The 23,805-nt window shown below is 36.0% G+C and overlaps 2 protein-coding genes across 6 annotated transcripts in view; both read right to left on the bottom strand.

The window, feature by feature from the left end:
* sh3d21 (SH3 domain containing 21) overlaps positions 1-10,096 on the bottom strand; it is a 16,729-nt gene extending 6,633 nt beyond the window's left edge. Inside the window, exons 1-11 of the mRNA XM_015374760.1 lie at positions 9,934-10,096; positions 9,235-9,392; positions 9,089-9,146; positions 7,126-7,235; positions 6,585-6,675; positions 6,450-6,511; positions 6,330-6,369; positions 5,847-5,941; positions 4,313-4,414; positions 3,785-3,966; positions 3,368-3,393 (exon numbers count right to left, since the gene is read on the bottom strand). Coding sequence (XP_015230246.1) covers positions 3,368-3,393; positions 3,785-3,966; positions 4,313-4,414; positions 5,847-5,941; positions 6,330-6,369; positions 6,450-6,511; positions 6,585-6,675; positions 7,126-7,235; positions 9,089-9,146; positions 9,235-9,392; positions 9,934-9,937 — 928 coding nt within the window. The 5' untranslated portion in view covers positions 9,938-10,096. The remainder of the gene's footprint in view (positions 1-3,367; positions 3,394-3,784; positions 3,967-4,312; positions 4,415-5,846; positions 5,942-6,329; positions 6,370-6,449; positions 6,512-6,584; positions 6,676-7,125; positions 7,236-9,088; positions 9,147-9,234; positions 9,393-9,933) is intronic.
* Positions 10,097-13,496: 3,400 nt separating this feature from the next.
* LOC107084980 (thyroid hormone receptor-associated protein 3-like) overlaps positions 13,497-23,805 on the bottom strand; it is a 24,895-nt gene continuing 14,586 nt past the window's right edge. For 3 of the 5 annotated variants that reach the window (XM_015375076.1, XM_015375095.1, XM_015375085.1), the window contains 9 exons: positions 22,765-23,655; positions 21,901-22,575; positions 19,765-19,937; positions 19,372-19,483; positions 18,983-19,067; positions 16,837-16,994; positions 16,517-16,700; positions 14,940-15,089; positions 13,503-14,846 (listed from right to left, as the gene is read on the bottom strand). In XM_015375076.1, coding sequence (XP_015230562.1) covers positions 14,658-14,846; positions 14,940-15,089; positions 16,517-16,700; positions 16,837-16,994; positions 18,983-19,067; positions 19,372-19,483; positions 19,765-19,937; positions 21,901-22,575; positions 22,765-23,655 — 2,617 coding nt within the window. In that variant the 3' untranslated portion in view covers positions 13,503-14,657. Of the gene's footprint in view, positions 14,847-14,939; positions 15,090-16,516; positions 16,701-16,836; positions 16,995-18,982; positions 19,068-19,371; positions 19,484-19,764; positions 19,938-21,900; positions 22,576-22,764; positions 23,656-23,805 lie in introns of all 5 variants that reach the window. The other 2 variants (XM_015375102.1, XM_015375069.1) reach the window with 2 other exon arrangements.

The raw sequence follows: 23,805 nt of genomic DNA, 5'->3' as shown, positions 1-23,805 counted from the left end.
AAAAATGTAAGGAGTAGAAAGTACAGATATTTGTGTAAAAATGTAAGGAGTAGAAGTAAAAAGTCGCCATAAAAATAAGTAGTAAAGTAAAAATATCAGAAAAATCTACTTGAGTACAGTAACGAAGTATTTGTACTTTGTTACTTCCCTTCTTGCTGCAAGGCAATATTACAACCCTTTTTACCACCGTGTAGCCCAATCATATAATTTTCCCACATCAAATCAGATTAAATGGTACTAGTTCTCAGTACTTAAGCAGCCTTTTTAACTAAGACCTACCAGCGTCATTTTTTGGATGACTAATTTTCTCTTCTGCATGTAAAAAAACAAACTGAAATGGTGCTTCTGTTATTAAAACGCAACAGTTAGCTCCTTTAGCACCAGTGAAAGTTCTATTTGAATATAGTTGCCATTTAAATTATTCCTCCAAAATGTATTATAATACAGCACTGGTGAACCAGAGCAAACACAGGAAACTCTCTGCCACATCACTACAGTACAACTGCCTGCAACCAATCTCAATAAGAGTTTTATGCTACATATAACCTCTGACTTGAAGAGTCCTTTTCCGTTTTGTTTCCGTCTATCTTTTATTGTGCAGTCAGGTTTATAAATACCGCCTTTGATCTCACCAATTTAACACTTGTAATTTTTTTAACAAGAAACATCAATGTATAATAAAGGACCATAAAACCTGAAAGTGTTTGCTGCAAAGATTTTCTAAGTGATTGAAAATCTATAAAACATGACTGTTATGCGATTACATAAATGGAATAAATGTTTATTAAATCATATATCCAGCTGTATACAAAACCAATTTAACGTTGAATTGTTCAAGTCTATACTAGTTTGAAAGTTTGGGCATTTTGTACTGAAAAAAGGAGATGAGACAGTCCAAAATTAACCATGTCAATGAAGGAATCTTATAGCAGTTGTCAGCTTTATTAGCCATCCATGAAGTATGGCAGCATCTTAATGTGCACAGTGCAGAGAGGGGCACAACTTTTCATATAGTAAGAAAAGGGGGAAAAAAATAAAAATAAAAATCACAAAAAACATGTTGGGAAATGTTGACTTGTTTGCGCCCCCAAAGCAACTGAACCCTGGTTGGTGAGCCACATCAGATTTAGCTACCTCCCAGTGATAGAGTATTAACTGCACCGTTTGAAAAAAAAAAAAAAAAAAAGAGGAGTGTTATAAAAAAAAAAATAAATGTGCCACCACTGTTTCATTAATTGGGAAGACACTGAAGTTTCTGAAGAGATGCCAAATTCACCAAACATTCAAAAACTAAAGATGATGCAAGACAATTTCATGCATCACAGGCTGGTTGAGCATATCGTTTATCTGACATTGTCAAAGACCATAGAACTTGAGCAAATTAGGCTTCATTTCAGATAAAACGGTTGAAATAAGAAGCGCATAATGCATCGTCTGAAGACAAAAGCCCTACCTTGGCTGCTCATTGCATTGTGCCACATTTTCCTCTCAAATCAACAGAGCAGTAGTGGATCTAACGAGGTTTCTAGCTGTCTGTGACAATCTGAGACAGAGCCCTAGTCTCCCCTCCACCCCTCGTTTCCTCAAGACTCCTGAACTGTGTCATGTGACCAGTTTAACCATCCCCCAATCTTACTACAGTCTAAGACATCCTGTAAAACTTTGATACTTTGCATCATCAAACATGACTGAACTTTTTAGTTTAGGTAAAACTTAAACAGCTCCTGGCAAATGTTTGAATTGAGGCGAATGTGGTACCGAGGGAAACATTTCACAGCGTGGAAACTCAGGCATTTGTTTTTGATAATGCACCACTTTTGCTACATACATCAATGATGAGCTGAATCATGAACCATATCCTGTTCTGGCTCATTTTAAAGTTTTTAAATTGTGCTTTAAATTCTTTGTTAATCTAACTAAACAAGAAGCATTTAAACAATGCCGGTTTAAACTGTTTTAATACATAAAACATTTCCCCCTTTTTTACTTTGCAATCACAGACTTTAAATTGAAATTTAGTTTTAGTTAGTTCAGTGCATGATTGTGAAAAGGAAACTTTTATTTATATATATCTTCAAAGAAGGGTAATTTGGATATGTAATATATTAAAACTGCGGAAAAGAAAAGCAACAAGTACAAGTCTTCTTCACCAGGTCCCTCTCAGCTTTGCAGATCTGGAGACTGAAATGTTTGCCCCATCCCATTAATTAGGTCTTGATTTTAAATTAGCCTTTTGAGCACCCTAATATGCAATGGTCTGAACGATTTTATTGTAGTTCTGGCTGTATGTCTATGGCTGTCCTGTAGGAACATGGAGCTCCAATTTTTTGCAGCGCCTGTCCCTGCTGAAGAAAAGCATCCATTCTGCTGCCAAGACCGTGTTTCGCCACCAAGACTGTATGGTCATGGTGACAGGCAGTGCAAGTTTTTTTGTGGTTATTTTAAATATCATGTTGCAATTTGCTGTTAGGCCTGTAAATTACTTTGGTGTCATCTGACTAGAGCACCATCTTCAAGATGTTTTGCTGTGTCCTCCACATGTTTGTTGTAAACTCACCTAACTTTCTCTCAAATAACTTGTATTGCAACCTTTTTACAAAAGTGAAAAATTGTGGAGTGCATGAGTAATAGATGTTCTGTGAGCAGATTCTCTCACTGAACTGTGTATCTCTACTGCTCCACTAAGGTTATGTCTCTTGACTTAAAGGGTAGAGCATCCAAAGACTTTACCCAAATGAGTGTAACAATACTTTAATATTTTTGTTTACTTTAATAAAGTTGAAATAAAAAAGCACTTGGTAAAAACTATTGGCTCATAGCATTTGATTTGTTTAAAGTCACGTAATTAGACAAATGTGCAAAAATTATAAAATATAACACAAATTACAACTATATGGGCAGAAGAACCAATTTTTTTTGGAATTTACAGTCAGTCATGTATAAATGTTAGGAAAGGATAAATAGCTTCAAGCAGCCATACAGTATCTACCGTTTACTGTATTTTCAACTAATCACAAATAGCTCAAGTTACTCTAGCCAAGTTGATTAACCAGACATTTTACTCAAGAGCAGCAATACTCAAAATATTGCTCAAGTAAAAGTAAATAGAAAAGTATAACTATTTGTAAAACTATTCTTTTTCTTAAAGTGACTCTGGTAAAAGCAAATGATTTCTACAAACTCTGTTCTTGAATGCATCCACATGTTCTCCTCACTCAGAATAAGAATACCTGTAGAAAAGCGTTGGTAGGTTTGCAGTTGTGCTTTCATTCTGTACACTTTAGTCTACCAGTTTTCCAATGATTAAAAAAGCTTAACAATGGGTTCCTCTGTCTTATACAGATTTTGTTTCCTAATGTCCTCTAACCAGCCTCAGAGGCACAGAACAGCTGCCTGTCAATATTTTGAAATATCACCAAGCCCTTTAAACCAGAATTTTTTTTTCAAAAATTTGACAGAAAATTTTAAAAAGCTTGAAGTATTGTATCTTTTTCCTCCAAACTCCATTTTCTGCTACTTTTTGCTGGTTATCACATAAATTAGAAAATTCATTGAGGTTTTTGCTTCAGATTATTTGAAATCTAAAACAGAAAACCTTTAAAGTTGCAAATACTTTTGTACTTTTCAGACACCGATCGTTTTTTTAGTAGAGCAGGACAGTGTTTCAGATTAGAAATCAGGATCAGCATTAAGACCCAGTTAAAAAAAAATTGTTAATAGATCTTATCTACACATTTATAAAAGATGAGAATAAAGGAAAAGTAATAACTAGCTAAATCATGACTTATTCCAAACCTGTGGCTCTTGATGCCAATTTTGACATCTGCTTTTCACAACAGTCCATCCAGTCCAAAGGAATAAGCCCAATGCCAGAATAAGTGCAGCACAGAAGTGAAAACATGCTATTGTCTTACCTGGGCCTTTTATACTGTTCCCCCGTGCAGGTGGCTGACTTGTTCTTCCATACTACAGTAGAAGAAACACAAAAGAAAATTAAACAGCTGGACCTGAGTGAGTTTTTACTCCTCAAAAGTGGTTGCATTTTTTCCACAGTGGGAAATTTCCAGTGAGTAGATAGAAGATGAGCCTGAGTCATAACTGGCAGCAAACCCGCTAAGACACAATAAAATGGAGAAAGAAAAAGAAAAAAATGAAAAAGCAGTGATTATGCACCACTTTCAAACAAATATTATGATCAAACATGCCCAAGATTTCATGATGAAACAGGATGTTTTCAGTCGACGTACAAAAAAAAGCAAAAAAAAAAAAGCAACACATCTGTATCTTTTTTCCCTGGTTGTCATTTACTCACTTGCAGACTGTCCGTTGGTGGCAAAACCATGACAAAGTTGTCAGGAAAGAAGCCGCGGCGGCCTTTCAGCTCCCCCTCCCACCAGCCTTCATCTTCCGTTTCCTTCAGAAGATTAAAGCGTCACATTAGAGCAACCAAACTGGGGCTGTCCTTTGGGAGGTTAAATTGCTGCACAGAAGGTTTCCAAAAGGTCAAACTAATCCAACTTCCTTGTTTTCATTTTTATAGGGGCACACCCCAATGTTTAAAGTTTGTGACTTGAAAAGTGTGTTTAAAAAATAAAAATAACTAGACCAAAGTAAAACTTTCTGGTTTTAATATTAGACAATCAGGTTGAAGTTGTATCCTTTTAAGTATCTGAGACAGACTTTAATTTTTTAGTGTTTTAAGTGTCAGATTGGCTCTTGCTTGCAGTGATCTGTTTTTTGTTTCCCAAAAAAAAAAACAAGTTTCAAACAGTTATATAAAAAAACAAAACACCTCTTCTTTAACATTAACCACTTGAAAACAAGCAAATGGTGTTACTGCACTAAAAATTTCAGTTTCAGTGTCCTAAGTGAAAGCAAAGGTATTAGTTTGCATCACGATTTATATTTTTATCCAATTATACACAAATGTTCTTTTTAGTATACATTTTTTCATAAAGACTTCCCATATTATAAGCAGGCGACTAAATAAACTGGATTACTAATTGCCTTTAGTTTTTTATGTCATAAAAAGGTTTAAATTGCTGATATGTCTGTATTAAATGATTGTGGAACTACCTTCTATTTCAGGCATCAAAGTTACCAAATCTGGTTCTAATGAAATATACCCTGGAGGAGAATTTGTTTCTCTTTATGTTTTGATGATTATAGTTTGGAAATGGGTGTTTGGTTTGCTTTGAATTTAACCAGTCTCATTAATGTGTATTTGATTCAATCTACTGGACTTTGTTTCCAAGTTTGAAGATGTTCCGCGTTGAGTTTGAGGTTTTATAGAGTAGCCACATTAAACCTTCCTTACATTTTGAATTGAAAAATCTTTCTGGAGGGGAAGCCTGTCTTCAACTTGGAAACTCCAGTGCAGTGGATTTGTTTTTAATTTTCTTTTTTTGGAATGACTATGATTAATTTGATCACTTCCTTTTTAGTATTTATTAGGAAATGTGATGCCTTAATGTAAAAGTAGTGGGATTAAGGTGATACATTTTGAAAGGTTATTAGAAGGAATACTAGCGGAAACAGTTTTGCTCTTGCTTTATCCAGCTGTATTGAACTTTTTTTTTTTTTGGGGGGGGGGGGATTTTTGTATTGTGAGAAGTCCCCTGCCTACGTCTGAACATACCCTAAACATGCAATATTTGTTCAGAGATGCTAGATTTCCTCGAAAGTGGAAAAAAAAAACAAAAAAAAACAGGTTTGTCCAGTTGAACGATACAAGTTATTAAACACAACAGCTACTGCAAAAAGTGCACCACAGAAGTAAGGACTGCCTGTAAGAAGGGAAACACAATGTGGGGAAATTCTTCCAAGAAAGGCCAGAGTGTTCAAACCTTGTTCAGTATGGCTACAACGTCACCCTTCTTCATTTCCAACTCATCCGCTGCTTTGGCCTTATAGTCAAACATGACCTGGCAATACTCCACACCTTGGAGAGAAAGAGGAAGAGATAACATGATCACTAATCTTTAAAAGATCAGTGGAGCATCTTAAACATGACTGGAAATGAAGGTTTCAAGACTGATGACTAATTCCATTCCAGGGAAATGACAGTGATCAACTGCAGATGAACGCAGTCAACCTTCAACCTCAGATATTCTGCTCTGTCAGATTCTGACAAATCAAGGCATGACCCCACCTACTGTAGGCCACACAGATGAGAGAGCAGCCATTGTCAAAGTTTTTGTCAGGCTAAAAATAAACTGGACAAACTGCTTTCAAATGCTGTTTTTAAAATAGAACGTGTGTTAGCTGTGTTTAAGGACAAACAAAAGCCTTCATGCAGCTGGTAAGACATAAGAAGGGTGGGAACTCACTGTTCCTTGTCTTGTTTCTCACACTGGCTCGCTGAGATATCTTCAAAGGAGGTAAAAGTGGAGAATTATTAACAGGACAGTTCATAAAAGTCGGAGTGATCTCATTTGCTATGGTCATACCTCCTTGGTGAACATGGCATCAGACAGTTTAGGCCTGGCTTTGCCCTCGTTTTGCTTTGCATCTGTTGGTAAAAAATATCCAAGTAAGATTTGGAGTATTGCTCTAAAGAAAAAGCAAATTCCTTAGCCACCAACCTTTGGGCGAAACAAAAATTTCTTTAACAAAATTGGAGGGAAATGCTCCAACTTTGCCTTGTTTTAGGCCCATCCACCATCCATCTTCAATCTGACAGATAAACAGAAACATATTGACCAGGTACCTAATGATGAATATCATGTTTCCATTCCAGAGATCATATCTGTCTGCATGGTTGTCTGAATATCAGAACTGCTTAGACCAGCAAAAATGTGGTTTGCAAGAACGACAAAAAATGTAATTGCCAATGGATAAAATTATTAATAAAGCACAATACTGAACATTATGTTAATGTGATACATTTTTTTTTCCTTTGAGTGATGTTTTTATCTATTGGAGTAATTATTTTAGGATCTAGTTATTTACTCTTGGCTCAAGATCCTGGCTCTTTTTCTGGGGCACCACATGATAATTAAAGATCTGGGAAATGTAATTTCCACTGCAAAAAAATAGAAATAAAATCTTTCCTTTCAGACTAGAAGCACTTGGTTAAATGAGCTAAAATGCAGCCATGAAATGAGAAATAAGATGTCTGTTTACCTCTCTAATGATCTCCAGAATTTCTCCAACCACCAGCTCCAACTCATCTTCATTTTGGGGACTGTATGGGAAGGCGACCTCACATTTCCTTGTCTGCACTCCCTTTTTTGCTAAGAAAAACAAAAACACATCAATAATACAAAAAAAAAAAAAAAGGACAAAAAAGAAAAATCTGAGGTTTGTTTACTCTGATGCGGCTTCATCTATTCACAGATAGCTTACTGCCATGTCCGTTTAAGCCTGCTAACCACTAACCACATTCTTTAACACTTTTTTTTTTTTTAGATAAATTTTCTTGTTTCTTTTTGGTTTATTTCTAGTCTTTGTCAAATCAGTTAATGTTTCAGTGCAGACACAAAGGCTTCGTTCCATTGTTACTGAGGTCCGGTGGAGTTATCAAAATAATTTTTGATTTTGTAAAAGGAGGTTATGCGATAGTGAGTTTCGGTTAATAAATCCTGAGAGTAGCAAAAGGCCAACAGAACAGGATCAAGTTTTGGCTGATTTTAGATGTTTAAAATAATTCCCATCAGTGGATTATAATGGCAAATTAGAGAATAATAAATATCCCAAACTCATAGACAACCATTGTCATGTGTAGATATTAGACTGCTTTCCCTGCCCGTCTGTATTATAATTAGAGCCTGGGGCTGTTGGCTCCACAGTCAGCCTGATCAGCTGATCAACAGCAGGCTAACCATGGATATTTTCCAAACACAAATCTATTACAGCACAGGAATGTTCCATCCTCAATACCTTTGTATTTGACTGACCAGACTTGGCTGATAAGGGTGCATTAGCCTCAATCCATCTTATTTAATGTGGATTAACATTAAAGTTTTTTTTTTGACCTGCTGGATGGTCATTTGCAAACAAAACAACAAAAACTTTGAGCTCTGCTGTCAGTTTGAATCCGAAATGCACAACTTAAAGTCCAAATTTGCTTTACCACAGAACAAAAAAAAAAAAAAAAAAGGTTTCAGACAGTAGTAAATACATATTTCTTTATCTTTCAACAGAACAGAAAATAGTTGCTTAATCAGATGACATTCTGCTACCAGAGCAGCATCATCTGGTAGCAGAGTCATAGCAGATAAGCATCTTTGATCAAGATGATGCGTCAGCTGAAAAACAGGAAGTCTACTTTGGAAAACAACAAATAAGGAGATCGGTCCATTATTTGGTGTATTCTATGGTGTAAATACCTTTTTATTTGGATAACAAGATCTGAATAGTTCATGGATCAGAATCTTAATAAAATGGGTAATAAATAAATGTGAAGCTAAAAAGTTGTACAAAGGTTAAATAAAAAGTTATTAGAAAACAAGCAAAAAAGGTTTTTTAGACTCCTAAAGAGTAATATCTGATGTTAAAGGCTTGTTTTCTGTGGATATAAAGGGCTATATGTTTTAATAAAACAAGTGTTGTTATCAGGGACCAATAAAGAAAGTTGTACCCAATTAGCTTTTAAACATAGAAAATACCCATTGGTCTGACATACAGGTCCCATTTCTTTTTGAATACATTTTTATTCTTTCTGCTTGATTTGCCAAGAACAGCTCAAATAGGAGATCAGTCTGTCAGGTATTCTGGTAGCCTTTCCCTACTGTGTGGATTTATCCTCCTCTCTACCAGCTGACTTTAGTCTGATGCAGGTAGAGAAAGACTGATAGCTTCATATAAAGTATCCTGTTATCATTGAAAACAAACATTATGAAGACATTTTAAACCCAGAGGCCAAGAACCTAGCCATACCTTTTCTACTTAGAATATTTAAAAGAAAGTTTTGTTAAAACAGACTTGCTTCCTGGAAGTAAACATTACACATATTCGCTTTCATGCTCTTACAAAACAATTTTCATTTTAATTTTGCACATTTGCCTTCATAAGTGTGACTGTGGCTTTTTAAATACCTTTATACATATTTGCAACAAAGAAAAAGTAGAATATTTTTATGTCATACTTTTTCTAATGCTTCGTGGTTCCCTCTTGCTGTCGCCCATCAAATACACAGGTATTTCCTGTATTGAGACAATGACAAAATATTCAGTAGGTATGTGAGCATATAAATATACACACAAAGAGACAGCTCACCATGACTCAACATACTTTGACAAAGTTTGACGGGAAAATGCCCCTCTTCCCCTGCAGCTCTCCCTGCAGCCATCCTTCGTCCGTGGCCTTGGTGACATTTTTGACCACATCTCCAATCTTCACGGTCAGCTCGTCGCCCATGGAGGCCTCAAAATCGACCAGCACCAGCACCTCTGCAGAGAATGGGGCACAACATTAGAGCCCTTTCACAAAGGCTGGGATAGTTGATGTGTCCCGACACTTCAAGATCAAGACAAACCTCCTGGACTTGAGGCCACATAGACTGTGTGGGATACTTTGAACAGAATTTATAGGTTTCTTTAGAAAAAACTTATGTTTAATAATAGGATTTTCCTGCAGGATTAAAATTATGTTACACCAAATTAGGGAAAGATACAGAAACATGCATGCTCTTATCTCACAATCTTTGAGTTAAGGTTTTACAAACAAACACACAGGGTTATAAAGCTCATGCAATGCGGTGTTGTAGTTTTCATTCACCAGTTTAATGCTAAGGTTTAATTTTCAAGGCATATTAAAGTACCTGTAAGCAGTAATTGTATTGGACAACTATTTAATTCTTTCATTTCTCAACTGTTGCTCTTAGCTTAAGGCTTAAACAGTTCCCCAGCAAACAAGAAAAAAAAAAAAAAGAGAGAATAGCTTATAATCAATATATCACAGGCCACGAGTATATATTTAAAGCTGACTCACCCATGTTTTCTATCGTTCTGTCTCAGATTAAACCGTTTAGTTCCTTCAAGGAGCAGCAAACAAGTGTCTGAGTAAAAGTAGAACTGAAAGGCTGTGGTTCTGTTGTCTAAGAGAAATAGAAGCCAGGGCCCTTCTTCCTCCTCGTCAAACATTAACATTGAGCAAGCTTTCCTGAGGCGAGTCTTAACAAGTCAGCAGCAAGGAGTAGGACGGGTTTCACACAAGACTGTGAGCTGGAGAAGACAGAGATTAAGGCAAACGGGAACAACGGGTTTACAGAAAACACATAAGGGTTTCTTTGTAGATCATAAGAATAGAAACCAGCTGTAGCATCTAAACAAGTTAAATGGTTTACTGTATTTTACTCTTTTATAACCTGCTACTAAAAATATGAACTCAGGAGGAATATCTAAATGTTTATAGTTTTCCTTTTTAAGGAGGTGCTCAAGTAAAAATCTAATACATTTTTTAATGATTCTTACTAATTGACACTACTAAACATTTTTTTTTCCATTATAAACATTATTAGATACCTGCATAAGCCATGTGCTTCCTTCTTTCATTTTTGCAGTGTACAGATGAGTCAGTCAAGTTCTTATCTTTACCAAGATTGGGAATACTTCATTTTTATAATATCTGTAAAACTGACCAGTCAGAAAACAAAGGACTGTTTCTATAAGGGAAATTGTTGCCACTTTAAATGAAAGCTGCCAGACTTGGCTTTTATAGAGCTAGTGTTCACACCTGCTAATGAGAAATTAATCAAGCAGTTCAATCAACAGCACCTGGTCACTGTTTTTTTCTTATTGTCAATGTGAGATAATCAGATTTGACCTTTAAAATGGTAATTGTGTGTTTCTCCAAGATCATTGAAAATGGATTTAATATTGTCATTCAACACAGCCAGAGTCAATGTATTTCCTAGATTCTTGTGAAAAGAATAATTACATGGTTAAGTTTTACATTTTAGAATAGCGACAATCATGAGAGAGGGTAGTATTTTGTTAATCAGCTGTGCTAAGGGTTAATACACATAAAAGGTTGACCAACACCGAGTCGTAAAATTTAAAAACAAGCACAAAGCATAAAAATGATCTCAAGAAAAAAAAAAATAAAAATAAAAATCAGTGGCAGGGAAGTCCTCAATTTCAATTTTAAAGTCAGAGCAAAAATTTATATAGTACATTTCAGAAGACATATTGTTGCAAAGTAGCAGATCAGAGAAATAATGACCTGACGTCCAATGTAGGGATTTATAACCTATTTTCAAATAAGGAAAACTCTGGCAGAATTTTGATGAAATTATTATTTTTTTCCAGTTTCAGTCGGCGTTATTAAATGTATGCAGACATCCATGAACACATTCCTCCTAGCAGCAATAATCTGAATAGTTTATTTAGAATTGGGATGGCCTGCAGTAGTTGTACTAGTCTTCCTATTTATTCTACATAGCCTCTTTTTCTCAAGTCTAATTTACCTTCACAACAGTTATGTGAAAGCAAATTTCTGACAGTTATATCTGTCAGAAATTTGCTTTACAGAGAAATTCAATTCAATTCTTTAGCTTAAGCTTAATATTGGAAATAAACACACATATGATTGCCTTTTGGTGGGAAAGGGAACTGGGATATTAGAAGAAAAATCCCAAAGTTGACTCTCTTTCTGCACAAAAAACACATAAGAACCAGTCACTGAAATTAAACTTTGGGTCAATTTAGACCAAAGGTCATGAACAACACATTCATTGATCAGAAGCATTACTCATATTATGTCAACAGGAACAAGGAAACTATTGCAGTCTCCTGTGATTATTGCCCTGTTTGTTGTATTGGAGTGTTTGCTTCTAAATGTTAGACTGATAACTAATCATGTTTCTTACAAACTTAATCACAACACATTTCTAGTTAATAAAGAAATTATCCTGATATAGGCCTAGTCAAAGTATTTACTTGCTCTTGTTTTCTTCAACACTGCTTCTAGTTTTCAAATGTCTTATTGGATGTGATAAATTGTTCATATTTTTCTATTAAGCTATATTTCTATAATGAGAAAGGACCCAATAGTCCTTACTTTGGTAAATAAAAATAATATGTGGAATATATTAACTCTATGTTACACCTGTTCCATCTTTCATGCCAAATCGTTGAATATACAACCCACAGTGAGATTATCAGTTATCTATGTCACAGTTTGTTTGGAGGTTTTTAAGAGGACCCAAATGCAGAGGCTGACACGCAGGGGTGAGTTCTTTAAAGATTTAATGAAAGATAAGGCAGCAAAAACGGGAATCCAAAAAAAATCCAACTTAAAAATGTTAAACAAAAACAGGTATCCAAAAATCCAACATAAAAATAAAACACAAACCAGAACCATGGAGACATCAAGGGAACCAGCCAAGAGGGACTGCAGAGGGAGTGTATTTATGGCTGACTGAAGAAAGACAGGACTAACGAGCTGATAAGGAGCAGGTGTGACTAGAGCTGATGAAGAAGCCAAGGGAAAAGAAAACACAAGGGGGCAACAGAGGACAGACAAAGAAAAACCTAAGAAACTTAAATGAATCCAGACACACCAATAAAGCTAGAAAACAAGGAAAATACTGGATGAACTTGAAACTGAAAACTTTGAGAAAAACAACAGAACCAAGATTGTTACAATCTAATGAATTAAGTTTAGAGGGGACCACTTTTAGTCTTACCTGAGAGGGATTGTTCAGGAAATGTGGCTGATAGAAATATAACAGTACTGTTACAGCTACTGTATTAGGCGGATGTGCTGAGCTAAAATTTATTGGTTTTCCCCCAAAGAGCCTTCTCAAAGTGGAAACTAATCTAAAATCACCAAAAACCTTGGAGTATAGTTCATTAATTCTACAAAACTCTTCCCATTTGAAGAATTTTAAATTTGAATGACAAAGGCTTTGTTTCAAAAAAACACATACATGTGTGTCCTTTCAGCTGCTCCCATATTAAGGGATGGCCACGGTGTAATAAAGGCTGTTGCCCCTAGAGAGCGCTAATGCATTGGGGGCTTATTCACAGTTCTTTTATTTATAATAATTTAACTTTATTGATCTTATACTGGAGAAATTTACCTCTGCATTTAACCCATCCTCTTGAGGAGTACTGTGCGTTGCCCGGGAAGCAGTGTGGGGTTAAGGGTGTGACGATTTAATGGTCTCCTCTTGCGTGATAAAAAAGTCGTTGACATATCAAAAGTGGCGCATGAGGAAAGTTACTGTATTTTCATTATTATTAATATTATCTAAATAGGCAATTATATATATGTAGTTTGCCCCGTATTATCCTATTATTTTCTTCTAACCTTATGAATCAGAAATTAAGATGATTACTTTTATCATAACAAAAGCGACCTCTGCTACAACTATCTGACTTCTGAGGGACATTAAATTAAAAAAACAGAATTAACTGTATACATTAACTAATAACGCATGGAGAATTATACAAATATGTTATATTTAACAGCCTAGGTATTTTAACAAGTCTTTTTTAATGAAAGATGAAGATTATTTCTAACAGCAAGTCATTATGACTAGCTTGTCTTAGCAATGTTTTTACACCAGATGCACCATAGAGAAAGTTAACAAATACTGTTAATAAGACACATCAGCACAATCCTTTATGTCATTTTAATTTAGAACTGCAGAGAAAAAGAAAAACACAATGGAAACCAGAAGAAACCGCAACATTATTTAACAAGATCATCTTTAACCAATGAATCTGTCATCTGAACAATTGGCATTTGAATTTTATCCTAAGCTTAACAAAAAAAGACAATCCACAAGATCTAACACATTCATTCAAACTCTGTATCTTTTCTGTTTATTACAAACTAAATACACAAAAAAATTAACCTTATCTTTGACTGAGCAAAGCTAAAATAATGTACATATCTAGACACATTTAAAATGAATACAAATCCACAACCCAGAGAAATGTATCTAAGACTAAAGTATTGAAAACATTTGCATCATAATCAAAAGCCACTCTTCTTAGCAGAACAACTACAAATAATCTTATCCATGTTCTAAATTTCTAGCACTTGAGATGAACAAAAATGAACTTTAAAGAATATCGGACAGCATACATCTTCGTACTCCAAGACAGTGCTGGTGTGAGCTGGCTGGATGTTGTGTAAAGACACTTAAAACTCTTAAAACTTCAGCACTGCACGGTTTGGTCCCAGTGTCAGATCAGGATCACATGTTGTTTATCTAGTTAGTTTAATTCTATATCATAATAACAGTAGACAGTACTTTCTGCAGTGATCGAGATCTAGATGAGACAGCGTTGTTTTCTTCTATAGATGCTCACAAAACAGATTCCCATTTTAATCTGCAGGCATTGCTGTATTTTCTCAAAAAAAGTTAACTGTAACTTTCACAAAGATTTGTCTGATTGAATTGTGCGAGCAACAAAAAGCAGTTAACAGACAGTTAACATGCCTGAATAAAAAAAAAAATGAGTAAAAATCTTGCATGAAAGATGTCACACAAAAAATGTAACATTTAAATGTAATATTTATTAAAAAGAAATAGCTCCAACCAGTGCTACTATTAGTCACAATATGTAACCTGATATAAGAGAGGGTGAATATATACTGTAATGTGAAAAAAAAGGCATCCTACACTGATCATATATTCTAATCAGCGTCAATTGATCCATTCTGTCTGAAAATTTCTCTTCAACTGATTTCTGCATTGTTCAGGTGGTTTGTCCATTGATTTCTTCCACTTTGTGGTCCTGATCAGCCTCCTTATCAACAGCCCATTTGGAGATGTTTGCATTGCCTGTGGCTTTGCGGATGATAAATCGTGTCCTTCCAGGAGGAAGGTTTCCCCGACCCTGCCCTTGGTTTTGTATCCATGTAGACTCATGGTCTCTGTCATCATGCTACAAAGGTAAGAAAACAAAGAAGATACTTAAAAGAAGTATGAGGGATGGAAATAGTGAAAAGACTGAACTAGGAAACAGAGAAACCCTTACTAAGAAGTATGTTTTGTTCCTTGGACTAAACTTTGGTTCCCAGGCTTCATTTTTGGTGTTTGCTGCTGTGTTTACTTCTTCACTGTGCGAGCTGTTTCCTTGATGGCTGCCTTTGTTCCAGCTGCTTCTTTGGATTTGAATTTTCTGAAGCTAAATAAAATAAAAAGTTGAAAAATACACACACAAAAAAAGTTCATTAGGTACACTTTGATCATCCGGTTGAGCCACATTTTGCCTTCAGACTTTAAACCTAATTCTTCATTACAATTATTTTTTCCTTTCTTTTTTTGGTTGTTCCTTATGTTCCTAACAGAGCACTTTGCTCTTAATCTGCAGGTTTACAAGTGGTTCCTAGAATTTCTAACAGTAGAATGGGAGGCCAATCTTTTAAATACCAGGGTCCTCTCCTGTATAACCAACTACCAGTTTTAGTCAGTAAGGCAGCACCCATTTATGGTTAAAAACAGAGCGATGTTTGCTTAGTTACTGGTTAAGTACAGAAGAAAAAGGAGGTACAGTGAACAAATTGACAGAGTCAGTAATGAGGTCTTTCTTAGAAAGGATTAATCTGTTCAGTTGTTAGTAGATATTTTAAGTCATCTAATGTGGGCAATTATTACATTTCCTTGAAATAATGTCCATATTATTCCAAAAACGTAAAATAAATAAATAAATAAAAGGTAAATACCCTATAAAGCTTGGAACTCAATGTTAACTCTGAGGTTTTAAAATGAAAAAGCTGCCTGGATGGAAGCGAGACGTCTTCAAACTTGGAAAAGGAAGTCCAGTGGTTTGTTTTTTAACTCTTTTGTGTGACTATGACCTCTATGATTGAGAATCTTCACCAGCACAATGGTGGCTTGACTCAGATGCTACATGAAGTTTATCTGAGCTTTTTAACATGGTTTATTGTTCCACTGGAAGTGGTCAACAGAAGATTAGCACATGATGGTCATAACTGGAAAGACATGATCACCAAAACATACTCTTGTGGACTGTGGTATTCATTTTCTTCTTCTTATGTTGTACAAAGTGGACCACAATGTACCAAGCATATATATCCTTCACCACCAGCCTGAATGTTAAATGCAAACGTAATGAATTAATTCTTTTATGTTATTCACAATAAATTCTGACAATAATCTTAGACAGTTGCAAATTAAATGAAGACTTAGACCGAGCAAAGTTGTTTCTGCCATTGTCCGTTTTTGGTGAGCCTAAAGAAACCGCAGCCTCTGTTTCCTGTTCTTAGATACCAGATATTGCAGTGGCTGCTGGTTATCACTGCTGCAGCCCATGAGCTTTAAATGTTGACATTTCAGGTGTAACAGAGAGTATCCACTCATCCACTCATTTTTTTAAACCGCGATCCAAAGACATTGTTTAGGAAAAACCCAGCAGATCAGGAGTTTCTGAAATGCTTAAAATCAGCCAGTCTTCCCAATTTTACGTTTTAGAATTTCAGTAGGTAAAGATACTAAATGCATTAACATACATGTTCTTGGAGTTCATATGAAATTGAACCCAGTCAACGGATCAGTGAGTGTAACTCAAAATGCAATGCTATATAAACTCACAAATTCTTCTTGTGTCCGCACTCCTTCAACTTTTCCAGGTGGTTCCCTCTGTCCAAGTCGGGCCCTGTTAAAGATTTCATCCTTTGACTCAAACTTCCCATGAACTAAACCTTCCTCATTGTGAGAAATGGAGGAGGAGGAAGAAGAGGATGAGCTGGAGCGAGAGCGTTTACGGATAATTTTTCTAAAAAAACAACAACAAACAAGTAAAATTAAGACAAAAAAATGTAACAAAAATTAAGTCTAAATGAGCAGAAATGCATGGCCAAATAACACAACTGTAAAAGGTTCACAACTCTAAAGTCTATAGTTGCACATACTTTGATTTCTTGCTGTATTTCGAGAGACTTTCTTCAGATTTCTCCTGACCATAGTCCTGGGAATCTCCTGTAATTCTTTCATGCATGGCATATTTTTTCCGACGCTCTATATCCAATCGAAGGTCCATTGGATCGCCCTTCACTTTTTCCAAACCGTCCTGCACAAATCAAAACACAAAACAAACCGTCGTGGACAGACTTTGGATTAGCATGTATACGTTACCTTTCTGCATCATGGAAATCTCTTAAAAAGAATAAATACTTGCCTCAACTACAAACTTTTACTTTTTAATAAACCTTTCATAGTCATTTTTTTTTATGTTTTTATCTGTATCTTGAGGCCTCAAATAGCACCAATATATCTCCACACACTCTTTTATTCACATTTCATGATGCTTTCTGAGGTTTTTGCCAAACCAAAAATCAAGTAGTTTTGAAAACAGGCTGTTTAGTAACTTCCCTGTTTTAAACAAGTTTCCCCGTATTTAAATTTGTTTATCATACTGCACTGATAGAATGAATTGCCAACAATGATTTTGTGAAAGGTGGGATCTAAATTTAAATGACAGGTTAGAAGGGATTTAATGAGTCATTCAAAACACAAGTTTAACATTTTTTCCAACTAAATACAAGTTTGAGGAAAGCAAAGTTAAAAACCAAGTGTAAATAAACTTAAAAAAAAATACTGATTAAATTAAATGCATCACTTTTCAACTATTATTTTTCCAAAATTTACCTCGGTGAGGTTAGCTGCTCTGATTTACGAGCTGTTTTGATGCGTCACAGCAAATTAGCAACTACTTCAATACTTGAATCAAAATCATATGTAAAACTAAGTGCATTTGCATGAAGTGCTTACAACCTTTCAAAAATTACAACTACAAGCCAATGTATTTTATTGTGATTGTATGTGACAGACCAAATAGAGAGTAAAATAGAAGTGAAGTGGAAAGAAAAAGGATACATCGTCTTAAATATTAAAAATGAAGGAAAAAAACATGGTCATGCACTCATATTCAGCACCCTTTATCCTTATACCCCTAAATAAAACTTCCAATAAATGTGCTAATAGTATACATAGTCCACCAGTGTGGGATTAAACATTTCAGAACGGTGACTAAGTACTGCTCAATGCACCATCAGGCAATAGGAAGAAGGGACAGCAGGTTTTTCAGTCTGCTTTAAACTGTATGTCACACTGTATGTGCATCTGAATGGATGTGCTCCGCTTAAATAAAAGTTTCTCTTTTTGAGTGACATGCAAAATACTATAAGTGGAGGAAAGCTAACACCCTGATACATTATTATTCCCATGGAACATGGTGGTGGCAGCATTATGCTGCTGAAGGATCAGGGATGCTTACAAGGATTAATGGAGCTCTATGCAGGGGCTAAATTACATAATTAGACACATTTAAAATACACCGAAAGGACATTTTTTTATGACAATCTCAATGATATCAGAGCTAGAGTTATTTACCGTAAAAAAGAGGAATAAGCAAATGCTAGTCTTTTCTGGATGTAAAAAGATGTAAAAAGATCCCCAACTGTCTGTTTAATCATCACGAACAAATACAAATATTCTGAAAGCCTTCTTCTTTTTGTATTTGTAATTAAAACAAATAAATAAAGCCATGTCCATCCTGCAGCATCGTTTTTCTCCCACTTCACACTATCTTATATCACTTTTTTTGTCTTTTCCATCAAAACAAATAAAAGAATTGTACAATTCTAGCTGTTAAACTTTCTAAAGGGAGGACAGGAGATAATTATGTTTGCAAATCACTGCAATGTCGGTCATTTTAGTGCCTCATTTGTTATTGTTATTTTTTAATTATTGTTGCTCAGAGTATACTTACAAAGACATTTGTTAAGAGTCCTTTGGAAAGCTTTGGGACTTCCATTTCTGACCATATATGATTTATTAGCCTTTTTTCAGGCTTGTGCCCACAATACAAACAAATCAAAGTGTGTTTGTGGTGATACAACAAACACAAAGACCAGAGTGCCTTTCTTTTAGATTTTGACCATCTTCCCTCATAGAAAGCCAGGGGCTTTAAGAGGGTGCAGTCTAAAGGCATCTGACTTGCTCGCTTGTTTGCTGCAGTTTTTCCAACAAATGTCATACAGCAAAGTGTTCAGTCACCTTGTAAGTCCCCTCCTCTGAGCTTTTCATCGCCTCGAAAAGCTGAGGGTGCTTCTTAAAAGCACTTGGTGAAACATCAATCCGCCTGAGGGAAAGAACCACAGTTGAGGCCATAAAATATATACAATCTCACTTGGTTCACAGTGGAAGCAAAGACATGGTAAGCTATGCTAAATCAGCAAAGCAACATAAAATGGAATAAAGAGAAAAATAAAAAAAATGCCAGAAAAACAAAACTGACCTCCACCAAGTATGAAAACAAAAAAAATCCAAGAAAGTCTGTTGATTATCGGATAGGAAAGGCAAAAGAAATACCTGACAGCTGTTAAAAGAGGACGTGAAGCCACAGCACACTGAAGGTGAGAGGGTCACTCAATAGGCGACTCTACCTGTGTATCTCTGGGCTTTTTCTTGGCTTAATCATTTCCTTCTCTGCTGCTTGTCTTTGGTACAAGGTGAATCGCTCGTTTAGAGTCATGCCAGAAGATGGAAAGTGCTGGGCTGGGAGGGTAAAAGTTAAGACATAAAAGGCTTAACTTTAAGATATTCAATTCTTAGACACTTCCAGTTCACAACAAGGCACTTTTTTCAACACAAACCAATTTAAATGTACTCGATTCATTCCTGTAAAAACCAATCACATCATTTTCTAAATTTTCATTGCGTTGTTGCTTGTTCTGAACCTTAATGACTAAAGTAAAAATTATACAAAGTGCATAATACAAAATTATAGCCAGTAGTGTAGAAACTTGGATTAAACAGTTAAAAAATGCATGACTCACCCTTAATGTGGTGAACGATGGCCACAATGTGCTGAGCAAACAACTCAGAAGGGCTCCTCTGTGGCTGAGCAGTCTGAACGTGTTGAAAGATGGAACGAAACTCCTGATGCTTTTTTGATGACTGCACCAAGTCCTGAGACAACTGCCGCTCTTCAGCTAAAATATCTGAAGAGCTGAAATGAAAAGAGCCCATTCATTCACTGCCTTTCTCTACACCGCAGCCCAAATCTATCAGATTACTCAAAGACAGATAATTTTTTGCTCAATTATGTGCAGAAATTGAATTCTATTAGTTGTTAAAAATGCAAATAGTGCAGTACCATAATGCAAAATGCAATTCTGTGAAGTAAATGGACATAAATGTTGATCTCTCAAAAGAAAGGAACAACTTGGTAAATAATTCTATAAATACATTAACTAACATTAATCAGCCATAACATTATGACCATCTACCAGTGTGTTTGATCCTCTTTTGATGTGAAAACAGACCTGAACCACCATGCAGGGGCTCTACTGGACTAGTTTATCCATTGTTTACAAAAGATGCTTAATTTTAGTCAGATCTCTGAAATTTAGAGGCAGGATAAATATCTAAACTTTTTGTTGTGCACCTCCAACCATTCCTGGGCCATTTTTACTTTGTGTGTGTCCAGATGCATTATCTTGCTGTAAAAGGGCAAAGTCTTTGGATATTTATCCCACATGGAAGGATGCAACCTGTCTGTAGCTCTCTTTGGTAAGTGGTACATGTCAAAGAAATATCCACATCGAATGCAGGATCAAAGGTTTCTCAGCAGAATAATGCCTGAAGCATCACAATGCAGCCTTCAAATTCCTTTCGAATGGCTTTGCATCCTAGTGTCAAGTGTTTCTGAGGTAAGTGACACAAGTAAAACTGATTCAGGTAATATTCTAAAAAAAAAAAAAAAAAAACTCCTCAAACCGGCTGTCTTCTCATTGCTTCACAGCCCTTTTCAGATGTTCATATGTCCATTGCTGTGTAGTGGACAAGATCCAACGTGGACACCCAGACTGGTTTGTGGCAATGCATCTTTCATACTCAATAGACCTCTATGCACTCTGTAATCTCAAATCTTTCTATCAGAAACCATCAGAACCATTATGATCTCCAGCAATGTGAGCCTTTGTAGCTTAAAAGATAAAAAACAGCCTAAATTACTTTGTTAAAAAATGTTCTAAAATAATAGGAGTGAATCAGAGGGACTTGCCTTCCGTTTGTAATGAACAAATTGCAAAGAACGCTAAAGTGATCATCTCTTTATCAGAACATGTTTTCAAAAATGAATTATCTCTGTTATCTCCACGACGCCGCTATGTAATGCCTCCCTGTAAAACAAACCACTATGCAAATTTTTTTATACCAACATCAATTTGACTTTTAAATTCTTAAACTTTTTTAAATTTTTTACATTTTTATGCTATCTTTTTACAATCTTTCTGTGTTTTTTAATTATTATTAATGTTGGTCCTTAAGGTCCCAGTCACATTTTTTCTTTTTTTAAATCATCTTATTTTATTTTATTTTATTTTTTTTGTGTTATCACATTTTTATTTATTTATTAATTTTTTTTGGTCTCTTATACTGCTCAGATGAATTGCCCCTGGTGGGATTAATAAAGTGCTCTAAGTTTTATGTACTGGAGCAAACCAAAATCGAATAGCCTTTGCTCACTATTACTGATCGCTGCAGACCAGGAATAATATAATAGCTACATTTTTTTTTTTTTTCATTTTTTTCATTCATCTAGCATTACCATTTTATATTTTTAAAGCTCTCCCTTAAATCCTAATGCATCTCACTTTATTTAAATTTTAGGGACAAAATGTTCCCTCGCTGTTAACCCAATGCCATGATAAAGAGAGAATCTGTGATTCTCACTTCATCTGCCATGGTCATAATGCTATGCCTAAACAATGTACCTGCACAGGAAGGTTAAAGCCACTTTAATTGCCACATGTTGGAAAATCTTGCATAGTTTAGCTCTTAATTAAACAGCACAAGCCTTTAACTGGACTAATGTATCATGCTGAAAATATTTCCTCTTCAATCTATGACAAAAACAGTTGTTCATAGAGCATATATTAGCACTAGTGAATCTTTAAACAGAAACTCACCTCATGGGGTCATCTCCAAGAAAATCCATTCTTACATTACACTTTGGTTCCTGTTTTCTTGAAGGCATCAGAGGCTGATCCTCTCCTCTAACCATGAACATCTCTCTGTCAGAGGTTTGCCTCAGTGGAGGTTCAGAGGGAGATTTAGCGGTCTTCCGTATTTTAAAGCTTATTCCTGGGGAAATATCCTTGAAATCCCCTTTTATCTCTCTTTTACCAAGAGCAGCAGTGGTGGTTTCTGATTTATCATGTTTTCCACTCAAATACATCTCCCTTACCATGGTATCAAGGTCTGCTTGCCCAAACTGTGCACAGGCTGCATTCTGCCACTTTTCAAAGAGCTTTTGGGCTGAATGAGTGACCTTGCTCTTTGGTTTAGATAGCTCATCTCCATTTTGCCACTCTTTCTGAAGGGATTTTAAAGGTGGCCGAATGATCATCTCATCAATATCATCATCCTGCAACTCAGCAGGCAAAAACTGAGTGGCTTTCAAACAGCTTCTCAGGGACACTTCGCTCTCAGTGTCCTCCCTCTGTTGTTTCTGTAAGGTATCAGAGATAACCACTGAAGATTTCCCATTCTGTTTTCCTTTTTCATTCTCCACATGATTGCTTTCTCTGATCTTGCCATTTTCCCAAGCAGATTTAGCTTTTTTGGTGTGTTCCTCCAAAAACCTATAGAACAAAAGAAATAATCAGCTGTGTGCATCTGGATATGGTTGAAAGCAATAATCAGTAGAATAGAGAGGTGTGCATTTCATCTATGAAAGGAAATAAAATAAGTGATTAAATGTTATTACATTGAAAAAAAATGTGTGATTTTGCAGCAAAACAGGATTAAATTTAGATAAAGAAGAGCCTTACTTTTTGAAAGCAATAGAGATAGCTGTTTTATCTCCATCTGTGTACTCCTCACTGGAAAAGAAGTCAAAGCTGGAAAGCATGGGATTCAGACCTTCATTTGAGGCCTTCCTTGATGAGGATGAACATGATGCTGCCTCCATCATTGGGGAGCCATTTCTGGTGTCATTTGTGATTTTTGTGGGACTCGACAAAGGAATAGTTTGATTACTCTGCCCAACATTAACATCAGTGCTAGAAACAGGATTGCTTTTCTTTGGACTGCTGCAGTCTGTCAGATTGTGCCAGGTCCTCTCAGCTTTCCCACAGCCTGCTCCGTCTCTAGTATCTCCTGCCAGTAACCCAACATGCTCTTCAGGCTCATCATCTCCCCCTCCTACTTTTTGGACCTCCTTGGATGCCAGATGCTGCTCCTTGACATCTTTAGAGTTTTGATTAGCCAGCATTGAGGCTGGCCTGGATTTTGGGGAAGAGGAGTGTGATGAGGAGGAAGAATGCTGCGAGTGTCTGGACAAGGGGGAAGACGATCTCTCAATCTGTTGAGAGTGACCCTGAGGAGGACTTCCTGAGTGTTTTTGCACATTGTGCGATCGCCCTCTTGAGTGATTAAACTGCTGCTGTTGCTGTTGCTGCTGCTGCTGCGGTTGCTGTTGATGATGGTACTGCTTGAAGTTTTTCCAGTTCGGACGGAAGTTGTTGTTGTTGTTGTAGCCGCCACCTCCACGGTGGTAGCGTCCACGGTTAAACTGCCCCCTTCCTCGACCTCTAAAATTGTAAGGCCTCCGAAAGCCACGGTGATACCCCCGGAACTCCCTGTTGTTGTTCTGGTATGCCCTCGGATATTTTTTCTCTCGGTTATGAAATGGGGAATGAGATCTTGACCGAGACCTAGAGCTACGAAGAAGCACAGAGAACAGACGGCGGACATAAATTCAAAACAGGTATATATCTATTATTTAATTATGATAAAAATGTAAAACTGTTGATAGGAGTAAACCTCCACTCTCTCTCAACTAAAAATTCCTTCTATATTCTTCCCACATG

Source organism: Cyprinodon variegatus, unplaced genomic scaffold (genome assembly GCF_000732505.1).
Source record: "Cyprinodon variegatus isolate N-32 unplaced genomic scaffold, C_variegatus-1.0 Scaffold6, whole genome shotgun sequence".
Lineage (NCBI taxonomy): Eukaryota > Metazoa > Chordata > Actinopteri > Cyprinodontiformes > Cyprinodontidae > Cyprinodon > Cyprinodon variegatus.
This window is presented reverse-complemented; position numbering and strand designations above follow the sequence as displayed.